Genomic DNA, 23,713 nt, shown 5'->3' on the forward strand with positions numbered 1-23,713 from the left:
TTGTGATGAGGAAGTGAGCAGAAGGAACTGAGGTAGGAGGAAGCACAGATTGAATGAAGTGAGAAGGATAAACATGTGATTTTAGACTGAGGTAGAGAATGAGGGAGGAAAGGGATGGGAAGTAAAAGGAGGAGTAAAATAAGCATTTGGGGTGAAGGGAGAACTGACGTATCAATAAAGGTGCAGGGAAGGAAGAATCTAAAAGGAGGAATGAGATCCAAGCATTGACAAACAGGTCAGACTTTTTCATAGTGCATGCACACAACATGTTGACACACAGAGCACACATTAATAGGTATGTGTGATCTAGCAGCAATGGGGCGCGCATGGTCAGAAACCTATACACCTCCAGGCGCTCGTTCACAAATCGAAACAGACGCAGGTGCATAAGTACACAAACAAAAAGCCAGCCTCCTGTGCACAAAGACCAACAAACACACAGGAGTTGCATGCACTAACAACTTATTTACATATTTAGAAATTGAATTGTTGATGACTTGTGTTTAGTCCTTTGTCACATTTCAGTGTAAAAGTGTGGGGGGGGTTGTGCTGGTTGGTCACACACATATATATCGTGATCTACATGTCTTTAGTTTGAATTAAGGCAATTCTGAGTCTGCCTTAGAAACTTCCAAAGTCAGTAATTTGAATACCACTGAATTGTCATGGACGTCATTTAGGGGACCTGTGGCACTGCTTTTGTAGCCCATTGCCACAAAGGTGGCAATATCAGTGCCAGAAACACAGGGATAGATTGCTGCTTTGTTCACTGGTGTTCCACTCTCCTTGTTCACTGGCTTTTTTATTATATAATTAGAACATTGGAATGTTGGGAGCTCCTTTGGAGGCAATGTAGTGCTCTGGGCTTCTAATGGCCGGTAAAAGCCCGGAGCGTCAACATTCCAATGTTCTTTGTTTACAGCAACAGCTGTTAACAAAGGCCTTATGGAGCCCAGAGGATTTTTATCCCCTTGGGCTCTGTGAGGACTTTGTTTTATTAATTAGAACATTCTGCCCTCTAGTGGCAGAATGTTCTAATAGCCTCATAGCCGTTCATAGCTGGGCTATACCGAAAGGCCCGCTCCAGCGTTAAAGGCCCTAGCCGAAGTCAGAGTGAGTGAGAATGAATGACAGTGACTGCAAGTGAGTGAGAGTGGATAAATGAAAATTAATAAGACTGAGTGTGAGAGAGTATTAGAGACTGAGAATCAGGTACAACCTGATTCAGTATGTGTAACTGTGAGTAAGAATGAGTGAGAGCAGCAGTAAGTGCAAATGATTATGATTAAGTTACAAAGAATGAGCGAGCAAGACTAAAAGTGAATGTGAGTGAGTTTGAATGAAGAATGAGTAAGTTAGAGTGAAAATAAGTGAGAGTGACTGAGAATGACGGAGTGAGAGTGTGAGTGAATGCAAGTGTCTGTGAGTGAGTGAGAAAGTATGAGTTGGTCTATGTAAGAATCAGTGAGAGTGTGAATGAGTGCAAATGAGTGAGAGAGAGAGTATGCATGACTGCAAGAGAGTGACTGAGAATGAATGGATGCAAGTGAGTGCAAATGAAGGAGTGAATGAGAATGAATGTGAGTGAGTGAATGTACCTGAGTGTTAGTGTGATTGTGGTGTTATGCTTGAAAGTGTGCCATTCACCGTAGCGTACTGAAGGTCTTTGTTGGCTCATAGAGGCACCTACGGCGAAATAGTGGCGCGGCATGCCACAGGCAGTTCTTAGCATGATAGGCAACTGTCACAAAATATTGTCACTGGCATACTGTAGGTAATTCTTGGCATAAAGGGCATCCATTGTAAAATAATAATGCAGGTTAAAAGGGAATTATGGGATGAGCGATGGTGTATATGTGCCCAACTATTTTGAGGAATAAAATATTTCATATAATGTCAAAAATATAAGATTTTTCCAGTCACTTTGAATTAGTGTGATCTTATTAAGAAAGTCTTCCTTTTATCGTATTGCAATATCCTTGTAATGTACAGTAGGGGATGCTTTATGCCATGAATAATATTATGCATCATGTGATGACCTCAATGAAACACTAATGCAATCCAGGGTTTGTGCTCCTTCACCAGTACAGAGGGGTTTTATCATTGGCTGTGAATCTTTACACACTGGGGGGAATGAAAGGAAGTACAAACATCACTACACAGATGCCACAAAGTTGTATTGCTTAGGTTTGTAAACAAACTAAACACGTCCTACCTTTACCTAGTTGTTGGCCTGGATTTTCATACGTTGCTCAACATAGGACTTAAAAATAATTCCACCGTATTATAATTAAATGCAGGTCAAATCCAAACATTACACCACCGTTGGCTGTCTGCTGTTAATGGCATGTACCAAATATCTACTCCCGCAACATCATCAGTTGATTAGGGACTGATTCACAAAGGTGCTTATGTGTAGTAAAGTTACAAGTGTGGGCCCTTTTACTCGCTGGCAGCCTGCGGTCCAGAGTCTGACTTTCTTTGAGCTACTCGGGGTTATTGAATAATAACCTTTAATAAAAAAATAAATAATTTTTATTTATGTTTGATGTGGCAGAGCTGTGACTTGCTGCTGTAATCCCAGTAGTAAGACAAGCTTACTCATGAAAAAAGCTCTGTGAATCTCAGCACTTTTCTTTCTGTGAGTAAACATCCTACTCAAGGAAATTCATGAAGAGGCACACCAAAACCTGGAACAAGCCACACCTGCTCATTAAAACTTTGTGCTTTTACAAAGTACAAAGATGCCTTCTCTAGGAACAGAATTGAATGTGGCACTCTTCCTCTGGGACTTTGTTTATGTGGATAGAATTTAAAACCTCAGTCTGGCCAGTAATCTTCATAACTCTGGTGGGGCAGCTTCCAAAGAGTGAGGTTTTAGGGGTCCCCTCAGCTATAGCATGCCTGGAGTTTCATTCACATTTCGGAAAAGCCCACAGGTCAGCTAAACAAGCCCTGATTTTGAGTTATTGTGAGGTAAATTCTAATCCCTGTGCAAACAGGACGTGGCCATGAGCTCAGAATGCACTCAGTTCCACATTTTCCCTCAGGTTATGGCTTTTCCTGGGTGAAGTTAAAACACCCTCTGGTTTGCAGGGCTCCCAATCAGAGCCTTAGGGAGGGGCTTTAACTCGGCCGTCCTCAACTCTCGCTTTCTTGCAAACATCATTCACATTTTGGGTCAGCCTCGAGGGCAGGCACTTGGTGTACGGATGTCAGTCACAAGTTTATGACTGAGTCCTGCTAGGGAATAAGCAAGCACTGAAAGGTAGGGTTTCACCTCTAGCCTCACCTATGCCCCTGTGGAGCTGCTGAGTCAGGCCAGGGCAGGTGGAGAGGCCATCATGAACTCCAAACACAGGGACTGCGTCCGTGGAGTGCCGAGAGCCGCCCGGGCAGTACTCCTTTCACACAGCACCGGGGCCTAAATAGGAGGACAGGTTCACATTGGACTACTTGTCTCGTTCACCGCCCTCCACTTCACACCACTGCAACATGTGATTCATGTAGCCTGCACGCCCGGATAATTGACAGAATATCGGAAACACAAATATCGCGTGGACAGAATAATATCGAGGACCAAAATATCGAGAAGGTAAGTGACGATGGGTAGGTATAGATTTACTATTTTTCACTTCGCATCTACGTACCTTGAAGATATATATATTGTCAAGTTACATATATGTGGAGTTATATATAGTAAAACTTTACTTACCTATACAAACTTACCTTCACAGCATGTGTGCATGAGTTGGGGACTTAAGGGACGGGGCATATTGTTAGAGACAATAGTTTTTAAACTAACCAACATTTTTTAGGACCTTCAAGTAAGACAAGAGAGCGAGTGTGTGTGTGTTTTTGTCTCTGTGTGTTAAAATCACAGGTGAAATCCAACAGGCACCTCACCTGACTGGAGGCACTTCTACCCAACTATTTACGAATGAATATTTTTTTTTAGCGGGGGAGTAACACTCCCACCCTCCACCCCCTGAACCTACGGCCCTACACACCATACAGCGGAAGCTGGAAAGTGAAGCTCCTCCCACTCTGCCTGCAGCTACCCCTGCCTGCATCCAACCTTTACTAACATGTGAATATTATTTGCACATATTAGAATATGGTGTCAGGCAATGCATTTTATCTTGTTACTTATTTACGAGACTCATTATGAGTTTGGAGGTCCAACCGCGGAACCACCAAACTGGCGGGAAGGATGCCACCGCTCTGGCGGTGACGTCCCTCTGAGCATATTACAATGTTCCTGCCAGGCTGCCCAGTGGTAACATTGTAACACATGGTTCTCGTCAGGCTCCCTGGCGGGAACAATGCTATGATATTGGCCTCGGCTCCCTTGAGGGAGCCGAGGCCAATGTCATAGCACTCCAGCACCCTCGGAATGCGCACTGTCTGCAAAGCAGTGCGCATTCCGACAGTACTGGACAGAGGGCCCCTGCCACTGGCTTTCTGCCATCCTTTCCATAGTGGGGTCCCTCCATGGAAAGGCTGGAGGAAAGCTGAGTTGTAATCAGCCAGGCCGCGCTGAGTTCAGTGCCGCCCTGGCTGAGTACAACTCAGGCCGCTGTCACCATGTTGGGAACCATGTTCCTGGCAGGGACATCGGTCATTAAGTGGGGCCGCCCGTCAGGGTTGTAAAGTGGCAGTTGGACTGCCTGGAATGCGGCGGTCCGACCGTCACCGCAAGTGTGGCAGTCCTCAGACCGCCAAACTCGTAATGAAGGCTTATGTTTCTAGGTCCATCACTATAAATATTTTGTGGGATTTTTCTGAAATAAACAAGTTCGATTGACACCTCTAGACATGCAGCACACTTCACACCTCGTCTGCCCCATTAATGTCTTGAAGTTTTATACAATTCCGTGGGTGGTCATGTACTGTACCTTTTGTTTCAGTGGTGGTGTTTGGTGAGACCAGCCCTTATCTAGCCATGACTGTGAACTTGCCGGAGACCATCAACAGCAACAACCTAGAGTCCATGAACACACTGCCGACGAGGACAGATGCTTCAGTCACTTCACAAGGTAACAAACCACCAGTGGTGAGGGGTGCCAGCCATGGGTTTCTCCTTCAGTAACTGAAGGCTATTCAAATATCTCAAAAGTCTGGCTTGACAAAATGGCACGAAATTCCTTACCCACAAACCCCAGCAAGAAGTTGACCTATCAATATGTTTGTGTTTACATCAGTGTACCCTAGAAAGAGTCTAGGGGTCTGATTTATATGTTGGCGGTATGCATTCTTTGTCGTAACAGTGAGAGAGTATACACACTGCCAACATATGGACTGCCCGCCTTTTTAAATTGCAAAGCGAACCTTAGGTTTGGCTACTGCAGTGACTACGGACTAAGGGCTGTCAGAGAAATGGGTACACGTCCCCCCACCGAGTCACGATGGGTGGACATGTAGCCATTTTCTTACTGTCGCCGCCGAGGGGCCGATAAAAAGCAAATAATGCTCTCTCTGCCATGGGAGATGACTCCCATGGTGAGGGGAGCATTACTTTTTTATTTTCAAAAAGAAAATCCTGTTTCAGCATATTTTGTTTTAAATTAAAAACGAAAACTGTTTGGTGCGGGGCTGCCTCAGGCTGGTCCAGCCTTGCCTCAAACAGCGATATGCCACGACAGGTACCGCCGTGATGGCAGCTCCTGCCAAAACTTTGAAAATGATCACCTGCTTGGCGGTCATTTATAAATTTGGCAGGCGGTCCCTCCGCCACAGGGAAGGAGAAATTTCCTCTGTCTCCATGGTGGAACAGCGAACCATCCTTCAAAATATAAATCGGGCCCTAAATTAAACTCATAACGGATACAATTAGTTTCGTAAGGTGTGCCTTATCTCTGTTGTTTAAGATTGAATAACACTAAACCACCAGTGGTGAGAGTTGGCCGGGCCTTTATAATAATGGCACCTTGATACAGCATCTCCTGCCTTATGTGGCTGTTTAAGGCAACACTGCCACTCAGTTCAGTGAAGTTCATTTTGTGAAGCTCAGACACATGAAAGGTTAAGTAAGCCAGCTGAAGGTCAAACTAATGACCTGTTGTTGTCACACAGACCACATCAGCAGGCACACTTTGCACCAATTCTTGGCTTAGCCTTCACGCCCACTCATTGTGTACTCTACCCCAGATGCATCAACACTTAAGCTCTCACTCTAACTTTCAAGGAATGACCTTGCAGTGTTGCTGCATAGAGAAATGTCAGTATTGTAACTGTGTGTTTTTCTAGAGGCATTGTTGATCTGATTGTGTTCTGTGCTGCTTCGATGGAGGGACGGTGTAAGGAATCTGAGGCAGGGCACCTGAGTTTTGCAGATTTTATTATTGTTCAACCCTTGCCCTTTGCACAGTTCTCCAGATGTTCTTTGGAAAATATCTTGGCAGTTTGATATTACCACACGTATTGTAATTCAGCGATTGGCTGGCAACCCTGCTTGCGCCATATCCAGTATTAACATACAACTTAAGGGCCTCACAGTGAACTGGACATTCAGTCTCATTTAGTGGTTGTGCTTAGTCTCTGTGTCCATTAAATATGGATCCAGTCAACACAGGATAGCTTCTTTCCTACAAGGTGATTTCCTTGCTATGAACCATCCAAAATGTTCCTTTATCAGAAACCTTGCCTTGAGGTAGGAAAGCATCTCCTGAGTCATCAGGCCTCTCAAAACATCACTTCCAGCAACAAGTTGACTTCATTCATGAAGCTATCCTCTCTTCTAATTTCCATTTCTGCCTGCATCCAGTTTTTTGAAGCTGTTTCAAGCTTTCCCCTTGGGTACAAATGGTCCCCGCTGACATGTCTGTTGAAAGGCTGAGCCGACGCTCTAAGTCCAGACAGGGGCGGCTCCTTCATGAGGGCAGAGGAGCGTCCCCCGTCAGCAGCAGCAGCTCCAAACCTTTCCAAGAAAATGATAATAAACAGTGTTTATTATCGTTTTCTTGAAACGGGGCGGGCCACAGGCTGTGACGGGCACTTGAGGGGAGTGCACAGAGCACTCCCCTCAGAGCGCATGTGTGTTTGGCCGGCCGTCTCGGGCGGGCCAAACACACATCCGCACAGGCTCTCAACCAGCCCAGCAACACAGTTGCCGGGCTGGAGAGAGCCTGCACAGGCTCCCAGTCTGCCTGGGATCGCCCTGGCTGGGCGCTCCCAGCCAATCCTAAGCCTGCTCTGAGCAGCGTCAGGATTGGCTGGGAGCCTGTCCTTGCTGAGAAGCGGATGGCGCGGTGGCAGCAACGGCGTCTGTGGTATGTGGTTTTTTTTTTTCATTTTCATTTCATTATTTCGTTTTTATTCTCTCCTCCTCCCACGCGCCACCTCGCCCCTTCTGCTGATCTCGAGCCACGACTGAGTCCAGAAATACCTAAAGAAATACTAAAAAATACCAAGCAGGAAGTGAAAGGCATCCTTAGATTGTATTCTGTTTGAATTAGTGGATTGGAATGTTGGGATCTCCACTGATGACCCTGGAGCATCAGAGGGCCAAAGGTGGCTGGTACAGCATCCCTGCTCTAATAGTCTAATGTTTGCCTTTCTGTTTCTTCCTGTTTAAATTCACAAACTATACCCCCCTTGGGAGCAATGCTCTAATTGAATTATAACCCTTCTGACTCCTACCATAGCTACTGGTAAAAGCACTTTCTCTCATTGTGTGTCCTCACCTAGAACATATGCTATGACTTAGGAGAGGGTCGCTATAAGTGAGCACTAGAACTTCCTTTTTAGTACTCAAAAGTATCATTGACCTGGCAGGTGTCAAGGTCTTTTTCTTCAGTGTTTCCTGAGTCCATCACTCTGCTCCTCCTCCCAGACTGGGACTTCTGCATGTCCCATTAGCCTTGGCATTAACTCTTAGAACTGAAAAACATAAAAATAAGATGGATTCCATGAACATGTCTAGTAACTACTGACTTTGATGTTGTCAGTCATTTATGTACACCATTTTAGGCATGGACTTATTTAGAGTTCCACCAAGTGGGACACTCTACAAAACTCTATGCATGGGTTTTATGTCTTCTCCCCAGAAAGCTGTAGAGCTGCATCTGCAGCCTGGTTTCAATGTGGATTCCTCAGCCCTTACTTAAACTGGAGAGGCTGGTATTTGAGTGGTCACTCACAATCCAAACCCTCTGGTTCAGTCTCTGTTCTAGGAAACCCCATTCCCCTCCAATCTTCTTGGGCCTCTTCAGCTGCATGTGAATGGACACCTCCACACTCCCTGGTACTTCCTGGGTGAAGGAACATTTGTTGCACCTCTGGTTATGTTGGATAAATATGGAGATCCATTCTGGGGAGCTCTTCTTCCAATATTCAAGGGACATTTAATTCTAGTTACAAAGGCATCAGATTATCACATTGTTCCTTGATGGGTTACAAGCAACTGATAAAGACACTAACATTTTGCAGTGGACTTTCTGAAGAATACAGATTGTTTATATACAGGGTTTACTTTACTCATACCCTCTTGTAGGTGACTCAGACCCAGAAGTGGAACCCACTGTGACCCTGTACTGCCTGGCGGATGGGCGCATGGTGCTTATTTGCGAGTCCGGCCACCAGAACGCAACCGCCATCCATTGGACTCTTGATGGAGGAGGCCTGCAAGAGACACGAGCTACCTCCACCTACAACAACACAATCGTCATTCACCAAGGTGTCTATGGAAACATAACGTGCAAGGTCAGAGGTCACACTAAGGATATTTTCAGCTCATCTATAAAACTGGCTTGTGAAGGTAGGTGATAGTTTGGTTCTGCTTCCATGGGCGTCAATTCAGCAAAATGCAAGGGGTAGCGGAAATGACATCACTCGCCATTTGACCTTTACTTGAACCCACACACACACCCTCTATCACCGCAAGCGTGCGCACAACATACATTTAAAACATTTTACTTACCTTAGCTGCCAGACAGTGTCATATTCCAACTAATTCTACTCAATTTTTATAACACAAATAGTGAATAATATTTTTCACTATTTTTCAATAAAAAAAAAGACAGATCAGAAAAGTGGAGCCCCAACCAACGCCCATTAGGATGAGCTCCCCTGTTTCTCAGGAACTGATTTGGGCACCTCTGTGGCCAGTGGTTGTAAAGGCAGAGGCTGGGGTCACAAGGGGCAAGCCAGGGGTCGCAGCTGCAACCCTAAATGACGTCCATGTGACTGCTTCTCCTAAGGGTGCCGAGACAATCCACGGTGACTGCATGAATTTAGATCAGTGATCAACGCTGAACCGAAAGTTGATATCAAGTGTCCATTGATAAAGAGAAACAACCTCACCACCAGTCAATACACAGGGTCGGCGTTGAACCTTTAGTCAAGACTGGTGTTCGGACTGAGACAACCAGCAAATAATAGCATTTACACTTCCACAAAAGTGGGACCATTTGCAAAATTGTAGGCATGGACTGACAAAATGTGGTGCAGTGTACCATACTGCATTCACCAGTAAATGCACATTTTTATATTTTAGTTAATATGTAGATTTATGAAGACTACAAAACACATTGTATAAAATAAAAAATCACAAAGGGCCTCATTACGAGTGTGGCTTTCTATAGACTGCCACACTCCCGGTGGTGGTCAGGACTGCCACATTACACCTCGGGAAGTCAGACCGCCAGGATCCATGATCTTAGTGCCTTGTCAGTGGCGGAGATCATAATCCGCCAGGGCAGTGCTGCGGGCGGCGGTGCCCTGTGGATTACGACCTTGTTCTCTGCCAGCCTTTTCATGGTGGTTACCCCGCCATGAAAAGGCTGGCGGAGAACAGGTGCAGGAGGCCACAGGGGGGCGAGCCAGAGACAACGCTGTAGCGTTTTCCCTGCTAAGCCAGCAGGTGGAAACTCAGGTTTCCGCCTGCCGACCTAGTGGTATACTCGTAATAACTCTGGTGGGGAGCTGGCCATGGAGGAGGCGGCCACGGAGGTGGCAGCCACCCTGTCGGGAGTTTGACAGACGGGCTCTCCCATCCACCAAACTCATAAAGAGGCCCTAAATTTTGAAAACTGGGACATGTAAAATCTTGGCGACATTTCAAATGTCATATCTTGCTTTAACACCTTTACAGTTCTAAAAAACCTTTCATTAGATCTGATTTAATGTAAAGAACAACAGATGATTTGTTTTGCACTGCAGTTCCAGGTTATTTAACAGACGCAGCAACTGCACAGGATTAGTGCCAAACAGCATCATGTCACCTGCGTAGAGGAGAGCGAGGGTGTGTGTACTTCCATTGCTGAGTGATGTACCATTCTCCTTCAGTAATACTCAATGCAGACCTGAAATAAGTACATCGAAAAGGGCCCAGATGTCTGTGGTAACACCTAGTCCATTTAATTCAGTGTACCAGAGTGAGACCACCATTCCCTAGAAAGCATTAAGCTTTGATAACCAGTCAACACACTGTGAAAATAAAAAAAGTGATGGACTGTATGCTTGAATTTATCACAGCTACTTGTAATTACGTGGACTGCATTTTAGTCCATCAACTTTTTTTCTCACTGTGCCAGTAGAGACATTCATCCAGTGCTTAACTTGAGCTGGTGGTTCCTGGTGCTTGGCACCAGCACTTCATTGTCAACACCGGCACCTATGACAGTCTGCCACATGGTGGCGCTATCTGTCTAATTTAGAGATAAGCAGATTAGCAGTTCACTAATTAAATATACCTTAAATATGACTACTCCTTGCTGCCTAAGTTATTCCTATGAGTATAGGGGGCTAAAATATAGATTGTCACACTTGTAGGATTGCCATGGTTAGTAGTATTCTGGTGCTGTCTTTGCATTAAGCATTGCATGTACCAGTTACATGCAAATCAGTCTTGGTCCTACTCTTCGGGGACAGTCCAGGGTGAACAGCTAGACCACGTCAAATCTGTAAGGGAACACAAACAATCCGCCTTTGTTGGCCTAGTCGTCTGAGAGAGCATTTAGGTCCATTTGCGCAGCAAGAAATATAGATGTTAGTCATGTATGCATGCTATTTCCTTTAAAACATATATTCGAAGAATAAAATGCTGAATTAATTGCATCAGCAGAAAATTGACTCTGCTCACTGTGCAGCTACTGACATGGAGCACCCACAGGTTACTCAGTCTATGCCCTTCCCATGTAGGGACAGCACATTGTCAGCTACTGAGGCACAACCCTCTGCAAGGGAGCACAAGCATCATGCAAGGCATCATCACTGAAATGCAACTAGAGCCCTATAGCAGAATGAGAATGAAAACCACATCCGGGTATATCAGTCACACTTAGGGCATCTCACTTAAAATTCACAAAAGTAATGAATACAATGCTTCAGTTAATATCAGCCCCCTGTCAATGTTTTGGCATGCATTACACTAGATTGTTTCTGTTGCTCTCTGTGCAACTTACTGGCAGGAACTAACTGTATGCAAATAACTTTTGGCCCCGCCCATCCGAGTTGGTCAAACATGAACTGCAAGCAAGTTCCATCTCCAAAGGAAAAAAACAAGAATAACAAAGGTTTCGTCGGGTTGCTGATTCCTTCACCAAGTTTAAAGTCAGCTGAGTGTCATCTGCATATGTAATAGAGTACCCCTGACTGCTGGCCTAGCTGAGCCCTAGAATGCAGGTATAGACAAGTAGATGTTGGACAGCAGAGGAGGGCGAAGGGGGCCTTATGGGATGTGGGCTGGGGTAAAAGGAGAGGCATGAAGCTGTTTGACTTTACTAAAAAATGTTTCTATTTAATGCAAAGTGACATTTGTAATTCCGATATATTTGAGCTTAATTAGAATAATGAAGTGGCCAACAGTACTGAAAGCCATGGAAATGTCTAAAAGAATCAGTTCCTCTTTTGCCCAACACATTCCTGAGGTCATCAATGAAAGATGTGCCAACTGCCTCCGTGCTACCTCCTGGACAAAATCTGTTGCAAAAGAGGGCAGCCCAGTAACCCACTTGGGACTTCGGAACTAAAGTTAATTGCAAAAAAAGTTTTCTGAATGGGACAAATTTGGGTTCTACTGCCAGAAGAGTCTGTTCAGTATCAGTAGATGAGAGTCAGAAGGGCATCAGCCACCAACAGGGGCACACAAACTTGATCATTGTTTGGGGCCGGGTAAACACCTGTGCAACCCATTAGGACACCTATGACTGTTCTCCACAATGGCATTATGAGGCTGTATGCAGCTCCATATACCAAGCCTAGAGGTTACAGGAACTTCTTATGTATTTGGCCATATCATGAATGGTGAAATGAATTGTTTATGTGGTCATGACTATTGAGGTCAAAACTTTGCCATTTACAAGGCAGACTGACCATCTTTGTGGATCTGGGAATATACAACATCTTACATTCACAAACATGCTTGAAGATGAAATGTAGGTACCCCTGGGATTTACTGAGAGTTTTCAATAGAGTGGAAACTAACCTAGGTAGTTTGCTGAGGTATGGTAGTGAAATAGGACAAATGTTGATTGTGTGATGGGCTGCTGGAGAAAGATTTGTTTTCCAGATCCAAGGGAAGTGCCCTGTCCTTGGAGAGTTGTCAAATAATCAAACCAACTCTGGGACTAGAAGATGACCTACTTATTTCATGAAGTTAGGAAGGTGTGGGTTGGGAGGACCATGTTGCTCTGTGGGTATTACAAAGTCATGCAGATCAGTTGTTCTTCACACACAACCCGGTCACCAGCGGTGTAGCTTAGTCACTGAGATTTGGGGGGGTGAGCTTTAGATTTTCCGACAATTACAATGGAATAAAATGTTAAAATACAATATTTGGTAAGGTAACCGACATTTTTGAAGACTTTCAAAACAAAGAGGGAGAGAGAGTGTGTGCATTGTTGTCTGTCTGTAAGGAAAAATTCCTAATGAAATTCAACAGACACCTCATCATACCTGACTGAAAGCAGCTGTACCCAACTATTTATCAGAAAACACATTTATGGGGGTGTGAAACACCCCCCTTAAACTACACCCCTACCGATCACATGTAAAGTGATGCAGGATGGATATGTAGGGTGCCACCATCACCAAATTCCAGTTACAGTCAACAGATATTGATCCATTACCGAAAGAGGGAGTGTGTAAATTTGTATATGATGACGAAAGAACGATCTAGGAGGGATGTCTAGTGGTGACCGTTCTGTACAATTCCACGCAGGAGACACATCGAGCTCGCTGTTCTTCTACAGCGTCATCTTGGCGGCCAGCGGTGGAGGTGCCTTTCTGCTGTCCATGATAGTGTTGTCCATCACATGTTGCTGCAGGAGAAGGTCGAGGCATCTCTCTCTGTACCAAGGTAAGGACCCTGCTCATTTCAGCAATGAACATTCGAAGTCCTCTGTGAGCATTAGTTTTGAGAAAAGCAGAGAGTTTACCTTGAGATGAATTGTCTCTGGTACTGTAGCTTATTCTGGCTTTCTCCTGAGGGAGAGGTGAATAAGACTGTAGTCTACCTCCATTGGCTCTGATGCACTCACTCATGCCAGATCCACCCCAGCCCTTATGGGTTAACCCCAACCCTGCGATTTTGATATCGCCAAGCAAGTGCTACCTTAAGTACCCAAGATTAAGCCCTCTTGGTAGGTTTTGCTTTTTGAGTCTAAGTCTCAACATTCGGTTCAAGACCCAACAAAATATTGGTTATGCGCTGAAGTCTATAAGAACTGACCTCATCCATTCATTGTCTGCAAACAGAGTGGGGTGTATTCATACATAGAACTGTCAACTTGAGCCTTGCACTCTCCATGCAAATTCAATACTCAGGATGTGCCACCCCCCAGTTTACGCACATCCATCTGCTTCAGTCTTTGCCGCGACAAAGCTCACCATCAGTGTCCTTGCCATGTAAAATAGTTTTCTGAACTCATTTACTCAACACGAGTTTCCCCACAGCTTGTATGTCAGAATATTGAAGCCAAAATATTGTCTGACATAAATATTGTGCACTCAAAATCAGTTCTTTTGATTGGGTGAGGATTTTCTATTAACTCCAATTGGGCGATATTTTTGTAAATTATATTTGGGTCTCGGCGTTCTGGTACCATACCTCTACATTAACCTACACCGACTGCACTATGGTAATTATGTGAATTTAAGCCACTTAGCGTAACATGGGAGCTCTGACATGGACCACATCATTTATTTTAAACAGTATTGGAGGGCCATTCCCAGTATTATAAATTATATCTACACATTTTTAGACATGCTTAATCCTGAGTTCACATTTATGGGTTCATGGGGGGATGGGAGAGGGGTTGTCTGGCACAGTGGCGTAATCAACCTTGAGGGGTTCCCCCTGCAGGAACCGTGCTCAACCATCATTGGACTGTAAGGCCCGCCTTTTACTGGGACTGGCTGTCCCTGCTGTCAGTCATCCCTTGGGACATGAGAGTGTAGGCCCCCTCAGTCCACAGAGTCTGGCCATCTCTCTGGGCGACAGCCTGCTCTCCCTCAGAGAGTTTCTAATGTGCTTCCCAGTCCTAGACTCTGACTCTGTGGCACCCTGTGACCATCTGTAAACTCTCTTGAGTTTGTTGCTGGTCTGTCATGGACCTCTGTTACCTAGCCCAACATTATGAACATGCGACTTGTTAATAAACAAAAACATGAAAGGATGTCGCGCTCTCTCAGTTTCCAGAGGGTTACTCTACTGGAGTCCATTTTATTTAGAGCCATGGGAAGAGCTAAATGTGCACTTGAACACCAGGATATCGTGAATAGAAACCAATGGCGGTCTTGCCTCAGCACGCTGCAGTTATACAGAGCGGGCGCTAGAGGGGGATATTAGCACATAACCTGCAACTGTTCATCATTACTCGATTTGGGAAAAGCTGACCACACCTTTAGCATTGGTTATAACGCAGTCTATTTATTTAATGCCTGTTGTATGTACGAGTGTGTTGCGGAATAGCGAATACAATTTACATGAAAGGCATCCCAATTTGGCAATTTACCCTCAACAATCGTATCACACACACTGTATACGAAAAACGTAGGTCCTTTTGTCAGTGTGTGTGAACACTGCAGGGATTTCTGACAGGGGTCGTTCCATTCAGATCTTGGGAAATCACAATGTAGGCGGAGATGAGAAACTCCCGGTCCTTAATTTGAGCCGGTGGTTTCCGGTGCTAGGCACCTGAACTTATTTTTGAGGGCCAGCACTTATTTTTCTGCAGAAGACACATATGTAAAAGAGGGAGGAAGAGAAAGACGGAAAAACGTCACAAAGGGAGAAAGCAGAAAGCTGCAAGAGTGAGCTAAAGGGGCAGGGAGCGGCTGTAAATTGTTTGAGGAGTCCAGAGATGACTTTAGGATTACGCTGCCTCAGTATTCAGTGCTTGCACATTTAATTGTAGCAGACGCTTGTTTAAGAGGAGAGGTTTGGGCACAGCACCTTTTTATCTGTAAATCAAGCACTGGAAACTCCAGAAAGGGACAGAAACACAAAGATTTCGCTTTTTCAGAATACCATAGTTCCCTAAGCAGGAGTTTAAATCTATGGAATACTTCTCAGTCATAAAAGCCAAAGCTCAACTGTCGTTCACTTTCCAGGTTGGTGGTTATAGCCTGCTCTGTACAACTGCTTCACGCACCAGCAAACACAACACCAAGTTGTCATGACTCTTTGTTGGGCAACCCTGCGTAAATGGGGTGACCACCTGGCATCGAGGCAAATTCTGGACAGGCCTGTAACAAATTCAGGACAAGGGTCACAATTCAGGATAAACATTCAGGACGAAAGGTAAAAATTCAGGACAAAAATTCAACAACAAACGTCAGTTTTACAGACACCTCCAAGAGAGGCCATACCCTGTTACTTTATCAGTGAACTTATTTACTCTTTTCTAACATAGTACTATTTATTCACTGTGGTCTTTTTGTGATTGCCTCATGGTATGCCACATTCAGGTGTCACATTATGTCCTTGTTCAGTAAAAAATTAATGCCCTTCAGCACTGTGCAAAGGCCATCCCCCTACCCAAATCTACCCAATCTTTCTTAAAGAGAAAGTAACTGTAACATTTTGATTATGTTTATAAACATTGTAAAACCTATGGCAAATAATTTTGGAAACATTAAGGTAAGTAACCTTATGTTAGTTTTAACAAGTTGAACAAAAACATCTCGCTCACCTCAACCTCCAATGGACTTTCAACCTAAACCAATGAATAAGGCAGAGCAGATGGTATGGGCGACATTCTCACACCTAATGTCTGGATGTGAGGCACCCATAACTTGTCTGTAGTCTGACTGCACTAGAGTGTATATCTGGGACTCTACATTTATCTCAGAACTGGGAGCCCGGGCTACCAATCAAAGATAATAAAAGAGGAGGATGAAATCTGGATCAGACGTGAAATCCACAGCAACTAATTCAAAGGTTTGTTTCTAAGAACTGGATACTTAAGGACGAGAAGAACAAGGTGGGGCAATTCCCCATCTCATGCAAGATGGCTCCACCAAGAGTATCGGAAGGTATTGTGTACCTGAGGAGTTGTCTCTGCAGGCAGGAGAGAAACAGAAGAGGCACTGTCAAGTAGTTGAACTGGGCACCTATCCACCCAGGCATTGTTCTGGTGCAATGGTAAGCTGTTCAGCTTGTGAAGGGTGAGCAGGGACCAGACCCCTTGCAAGGCTCTGCAAGGTAATTACCTTCTGTCCATGCCTTAGCATTTGTAATTGAGCAAAAGCCAAACCAGTGATCTGACTTATCCCTAAGTACTCATAGAATCTTCAAAATATTTGGGATGTAAATTGCACAAACAAAATGTAAGAACATGAGAAATATATAAAATGTAATTAGTGTTTCCTTAACATACAGCACTGTTTTCCCCTTTATATACAATTAGACCTCAGATTTAACTGGGAACAAGTTACCTTTTGATACATAGGGATTGATATCTACCATTTCGCCACTGGTTTGCAGGATGGAAATCTCAGCAGAGCGTCACGGTCCCTCTGAGCCCAGTTTGCTTTTTGGTCTTCTCTTCTGCTTTCTGTAGTGGGCCATATATCACTCGTGAAGATGGTGTGCTACCCCGATTATTGTATTATTTTGCAAACCTTCCTCTGCTCATTCCTCATTCCTTTTTCAAACTCACCACACATCAGATTTGGCTGCTGGGGCGCCATCAGGCAGCTCCTTCCACTCTAAAGCTACCCGTGACTGCGGGTGGTTTAGGCCTTCCAGACTTAAAAACGCTAGTACTTAGCTGCACAGATCCAACGGGTGGCTCACTGTGTGCCCTCCTCCTGCATGAGATGGGCTTCGTCCGTAATGACTTTAACGAGGGCTTATTGCACTGCTCATTGTTTCCTACTGACCATTCTACGGATCACCATCCGGGGTTATCCTGCACAGCATTCTCTTGCCTTGCTAGAACCTGTAGACTCACTGACATGAAGAAACCCTGTGCTCCTGCACTACGTTTGCTAAGCCTTCCCACTCGCACAGGACGGCTGCGCTCAGAACAACTCCATCAGTGGCATGCTGCAGGAATCTTAAAATTGGGGGATTTGTTTATGGACGACGAGCTGCTAGATTTCCAAACCCATGTGGCAGACTACCATCTTCACCCGGGTCACCTCCTTACTAACAAACACCTTAAGCAATCATTAAATGCCCTATTCCATGTCTGCCACCTAGCAATAACCCTACATGAGGTGTGCCAGAAGCTCTCCACCATAGGGACCGATGGCAAACTAATAAGATGGGTGTACAGACCTTTCCTGCAACATGGAGACCACTCCAGGGGCTTCTCGTCATACTACCTTGGAGATTGATGTGGCCAAACCTCTGCAAGGACTGGGCTAAAATACTGAACTTTCACCACAAAGTATCCTGCGGCTGCCACTTTAAGTATATTAATTGAGCTTCCCCGGGAATGCATTTCGCCTGTTGCTTGCCATTGACTCTGTGGTTTGTAACTCACATTTAATTGCTTTCAATTTGCTGGCTTTATTTATTTAGGCTGTCCTATTGAGTTTGTCCCTTCCCTTTGCCCAAACCTTATTTACAGTATCCTTCCGAGGTCTCCCTTTCTGTAAACAGGCCTGTTAATCTTGTTCTTATCTCATCACATTTGCTGTGCATTCAAAGAACAAGGGAAAATGTCAGGCTCTGTCTTAGTGTTTACTTTTCTTTCTCTGACTTCAAAGTGAGAGGATTTATGTGACAATTTATGTCACACTCCTCTGCCACTCTATTGTACACCACTCTATGCCACTGCACTCTTTGCCACTCTACTCTGCACCACTCCACTCTACATCACTGCACTTTACTAGGCCCCAGTCTAATGTATGCCTCTGCATTCTGGCACTACATTGTACGCCGCTGAATTCTATGCCATTGTATTCAATGACTCTTCACACTACAGCACTGTATTTTGCAACACTCTACACCAGTCAAGTCTACTGTATACCACCCCACTGTATGACACTCTACGTGACTCCACAGGATGCCACTCCTAAACACGGCACTCTCTGCCACTCCACAATACTCTACCCCACTCTTTGTCATTCCACTCTGCGCCACTCCCCGCCACTCTCCTCTATGCCAGTAACTTTTAGCCATGCTGAACAGCAGCCACTCTGGTGTATAACATGGCTAAACACATTGGCAAAACCTGTAACACTTGCACAGACACGACCTATTGGCTTTGCCAATGTTTGTTAGTTCTATGAGGTGCTGAGGTCCCTAAAAGCACTGTGAATGTGTGAGTCCTTATTAGTGTAAATATTTGTATAACTGCCCATTAAAACCGCACACTCCACAGCTCAACTTGGAACACCCTTACAGTACCTCTCTAAAAGAAAATACCTTGCCATCAGAAGGCTTCAAGTGAGTCCTTTGATTAAAGACAATACAGGTTTCCAAAACCCATTGCATTTGCAGATTTACCAGTTGTGCACATTTGCATTTCTTTTGGGATGGAGTCACCCTGGCAAGAAGGCCTGTTTCTTATCTGTCTCCCCCTCGCTCGGGATCAGAGCAAAGGAGACCCCCTGCCTTTCCATCCAGCTGGTGAAACTAAACTGTCCTAAATGCATTTGTTCTATGACTGAAAGGCTAAAATGTCTGTTATGCCTTTCATCACGGACAACGGATGGTAGGGCTAAATTACGGGTATTCTGTGAAAATTACGGACGGGTGGTCACCCTATGCATAAATATTCAGTAGCACGTACCAATAAACCTTGACTGTCATCTAATGCCACATCATGGTTAGCTTATTTTTTTTAAAAAATTACCCTCAAGTCATCCCCCTCCCTGGACATAACCACCAAACAGCTCATTAGGACTGTGCAACCCATTCCTTTCAGTGCCACTGCCTGGGGGTTACTCTGTGTTGCTGATATCTCTAAGGACACAGATGAGCTCCCTTTCGGATGTGAACATTCTGTTGAACGTCTCCAAGTTTTCCCTCAGATAGTTTTACACTAAGAGGATTGGTGCCTTACACACAGTTCTACAGCACCAAGGGACATATTTAGAAGAAAGTGGCACATGAGCTCTGATGCGCCACTTTTCTTGAGTCGCCCTGCGCCATCCAAACTTCACCATGGTAACGCTGTATTTACTACACAGCACACCATGGCGCATGTTAGCACAATAGCGTCATAATTTATGATGCTATTGTAGCACTCTGCCGGATTGGCACCATAAATTATGGCACTAGTGCGGCAAAGCACAGGAAAGCCCGTTGGTCGTTATGGGAGCGTAACTTTAACACCGGTCCTGAGCAGGTGTTAAAAACGACAGAAAAAGTGGTGCAGTGAAATCTTGTAAATGCGCCACTTCTTTGGGCCTCCCTGTGCGGGAACGCCCCCTTGCTTACATTATCCCTGGCACAGGTATAATGTGGTGCAAGGGGTTACAAAATGGTGCAATGCAAGCATTCCGCCACTTTGTAAATATGGCACACGGCGGGGGCCTCCTTAGCGTAAAAAAAAAAAAATGCCGCTGAAGGGCTTGTAAATATACCCCTAAATGTGTAATTCTGTTTGAGAACACACAGGCACCACCAACCATTCTCTTGTACCTTCATTCCGTGCCTGCTGCATTTTCACTCAGTGTCTGGGGATAAAACCTTCTATGTACACAGGGTCCATCTCTTATCTTGCAGCATCATTTTAATATTGGTTCTACCAAATTTCTGTGAAACACTCCATGCGCCCAGGACGTCACTCATGTAACAAGACGAGAGACAGCGAGTTCCCAAATCAAAAGCTGTACCCCGGGACCACTTCTAATGAGAGCACTGCGGGCCTCATGAACTAATATTCCAAATAGGAAATCATAAATTGCGAATAATACTGATTCGCCATTTGCGATTTCTTATTTGGAATGTCCTACAATGTATTCAGTAGAGGTGAAGGCAAATTGTGCCCTGACGTCTACCAAATGCATTGGTGTTTTGCGAACCAACAGGTATTAATACGCTTTTCACAAAATGTAGAATCGTAGTGGGTTCGACCTACCTCATTAATATGCATGAGGTAGGTTGTATGTTGCAACCCACTACAATTGGTTAGAGTCATAAGCATGATATCCTGCGGGGATCAGCAGACCCTCATGTTAGTGATTGCTTTTGAATAGTAAAATCTTTTTTTTAATGCAGCCCCATTTTCCTATATTTTACAACCAAGTATTAAGAGGAGCAGTGGTTGCGAGGACCACTGCCTGCTCCAAAAAATGCCCTCGTCCACATTCACAAAGGGGAAAAGGTCTCTTGGGGACCCTTTCCTGTGTGTTCATGGTTACCAACTTCTTTGACTTGGTGGTAAAATAATTATGTTTTTCAACACAATGTTGGTCACAAAACATCAATGCATAACTTAAAGAACTAATATGTGGGAGGGACACCCATTACACACCCTTTCCAAATACAGATTTGGTATTTACTCTCAAAATCAAATTGTGAAAACTATTTTGAGTTTTGTATATTTAAAAATGCCATGTTGTGGTCACAACGACTCTAAATTGATCTTTACCACTGTAAAATTGCTTTGTACATGAGGCCCTTTAAGAGAATCGGCACAGCCGCAGACTAATTGGACTTCCGCCAAAAAGTTCCCAAACACAGAAATCCTAACTGTACATTTTACAGGTGTTATATGTGCCTGACTCTGCCCTTAAGGTCACCTGTCATCATGGTGCTCTGACCCGACGGAGCTTTTAATCAAATTAGCCGCTGCAGGTGGCCGAACACTGTACATCCTAGCTCGGATCCACATTTTTGCAAGGGTGTCAACGTAGGAGAGTGCGCTCCTTGGGTGGCGTCCAAGTACTTGTGATCCAGCAAGGAGGTTTCCTACTTATTGATGCACTTTCACACCAGTCTTTGCCATCCCATTGGTGTAAGCAATACGTACTCCTTGCTTCACGCATATGTTCTCCATTTGGTTTGTCACATTTGACATCTATCATTGACATAAGAATGAATCTACTAGGACAATAATAAACTAGAATTCCAGCAGACTTCTTAGGACGATGTATGTTAGAGAATAGTTTATTCCTATTAGAGTTTTGATGGAGGGTTGTTTATTAGTAGGGATTGGTAGGTATCCACCACTAGGAATAAGGCCAGATTCACACCATAAGGTCTAGCCCAGGTCTCAGTAAAGTAAACCCTTGCTCATCCCTTGGTAGCTGGCAACGAGCAGGAGGCTTAGCTTAGGGGAGAGGTGTGTAAAGTATTTAAAAAAACCATTACATTAAATAGGTAAGACACAACACACAATAAAGATCCAACGCCAATTTATAGAAATAGAAAATATTTTCATGAGTAAAATGTCACCAAATGACAAAATTCCAATGTAGGGAACCAGAGATATCAATTTTTAAAGATTAAATGTAAAAGCCAAAAGCGCCCTGTTTGGACTTCTGGTCGCGCTTGACTGGGACAAAGTCAAAGTTTCAAGCCGATCATGATGGAGTGTGGGTTGAATACACTTAGCGGTAGGGCCCCATCCAGTTTTTACCTTCTGACTAAGTCACTTTTCTGGAGCTTTTTCTCTCGTCGTTGGGTGAGGCTCCTTGTCAGACTGGCTTTCGATGCGATGTCAGCAGCTTGGCTCAGCGTGAGGTCCCAGTCAATTCCTGGAAGTCTCGTGGATGGGGAAAAGCTCTGGTGCTTCAGCAGGATGAACCTGGAATGCAGGCTCGGTTGTGGTTCGATGTCAGTAGCTTGACTCTCGTCTTCGAGTTGGTCACCTTATGAATCTTTTTTTCAAAGTTGCTCCAAACTTCTGGATCTTCTTCCAGAAGTCCTCCTTTTGGTCTCCATTGTTTCACAACATCAGTCCAAGGGTCAGGAACTCTGAGAAGATCATTGAGAGGTTGGGACTACATTTCTCGGAATGCACCTGTCAAATCCTTAAAAGTCCAGTTGATGGTGGTTTTACTGAGTCCTTCTTGGTGGAGTTGATGCAGGTGAAGGTCTTTTAACCTGTTGCTGTTAGGGAGTCCACTCCTGCACTCTCATGAAGCCAGGCAAGGTCATTAGAGCTGTAGTTCCTCAGTGTGCAGCAAGTGCAGTCATCCAGAGTGCAGTCCTTTGAGGTGCAGGCCACGGTTCCAGCAGGGCAGTCCTTCTTCTCTTTGTAGTTCCAGGCAGCGATCTGAGTTGCTGGGCAACTCTTCCATATTTATTCAGTGTTCCTGGAGGGGCAAGCAGTGGGGCACCCCTGACCAGTGGGGTGCAGGGTGACACCCTCTGCTGTGACCATGTTCTGCGAAGTGTGGCATAAATCAATTCCTGAAAGCACCATTCTTTCTAAATCCAAAATGCAGAAACTGTCTCCTGGAGGTTAAGATCTGGGTGAGTCATCCCACTGGTGTGGCTAAATTTGATTAACACCCCCCCCCCAGCCCCTAATTACTGGAGCTCCCATTAGGCTGGGGTGGCAGGAAGTGAGGGTGAGCCTGTGTCCTGTCCTGTCATTCCCTCTTTGAAGGCCAGTTTGGCTGCCCAGCCCCCTTCCTGCCTTTTTGCTCTGCAGCTTGCAGATCCTAACCCACCAGATGTCCCTTAGTCTCAATGCAGGCCACTTCACACCTCATTAGGATAACTTGGCTCAGCCTGACAGAGGCTGGTCAATTAGAGAAGAGCTAGTAAATCTAACAGTGGCATGTTGGATTTATTCTAAGTATTAATTGGATATCTTACATGACATATCTAGCTCTTTCCTATTATAAATAAGAGTTTATTATTATAAAACAAAGCCTGCCAATGTTAGCCTACTGAACTATTGTACTACATTGGGGGAAAATGAAATTTGCAGGTTTTCCCTCACCACGGCATATAAAATATATTTTATAATGTCCCTGCTTATAGTTACAAGGTCCCCTACCGCTGGGGCTCCTATGAAAGACATTAGGGGTGACAGATGTAAAAATAAGGTAATTTAAGACTTTGAAAGTACCTTTAAATCCAAAGTCGAAGATGCATATAATATACTTTTATACACAGCCTGAAAAGCAGGGCTGTCTTTAAAATGACAGCAGGCACCACAGCAGTGCATTAAATCTACTGGGCTTCTAAACCTACATGCCCTATCCTATACTAGGGACTTACAGGTAGGTTGTCAGATCCAATCATAATTATGCATAATTTGCATATACCTTTTAAACCGAGCACTGGCACTGGTTTTGATTGGCACTACCCCAGCAAAGTCGGAGTCAGAAACCACCAGTGTCTGTCAAAAAA

At 44.6% G+C, this 23,713-nt stretch overlaps 1 protein-coding gene across 3 annotated transcripts in view; it reads left to right on the forward strand.

Moving 5' to 3' along the window:
• The window catches only part of LOC138248845 (uncharacterized), a 236,103-nt gene that overhangs the window by 203,680 nt on the left and 8,710 nt on the right, over nucleotides 1-23,713 (forward strand). For all 3 annotated transcript variants that reach the window (XM_069202799.1, XM_069202798.1, XM_069202800.1), the window contains 3 exons: nucleotides 4,911-5,039; nucleotides 8,495-8,758; nucleotides 13,163-13,300. In XM_069202799.1, coding sequence (XP_069058900.1) covers nucleotides 4,946-5,039; nucleotides 8,495-8,758; nucleotides 13,163-13,300 — 496 coding nt within the window. In that variant the 5' untranslated portion in view covers nucleotides 4,911-4,945. The remainder of the gene's footprint in view (nucleotides 1-4,910; nucleotides 5,040-8,494; nucleotides 8,759-13,162; nucleotides 13,301-23,713) is intronic.

This window comes from Pleurodeles waltl, chromosome 8 (genome assembly GCF_031143425.1).
Source record: "Pleurodeles waltl isolate 20211129_DDA chromosome 8, aPleWal1.hap1.20221129, whole genome shotgun sequence".
Classification (NCBI taxonomy): Eukaryota; Metazoa; Chordata; class Amphibia; order Caudata; family Salamandridae; genus Pleurodeles; species Pleurodeles waltl.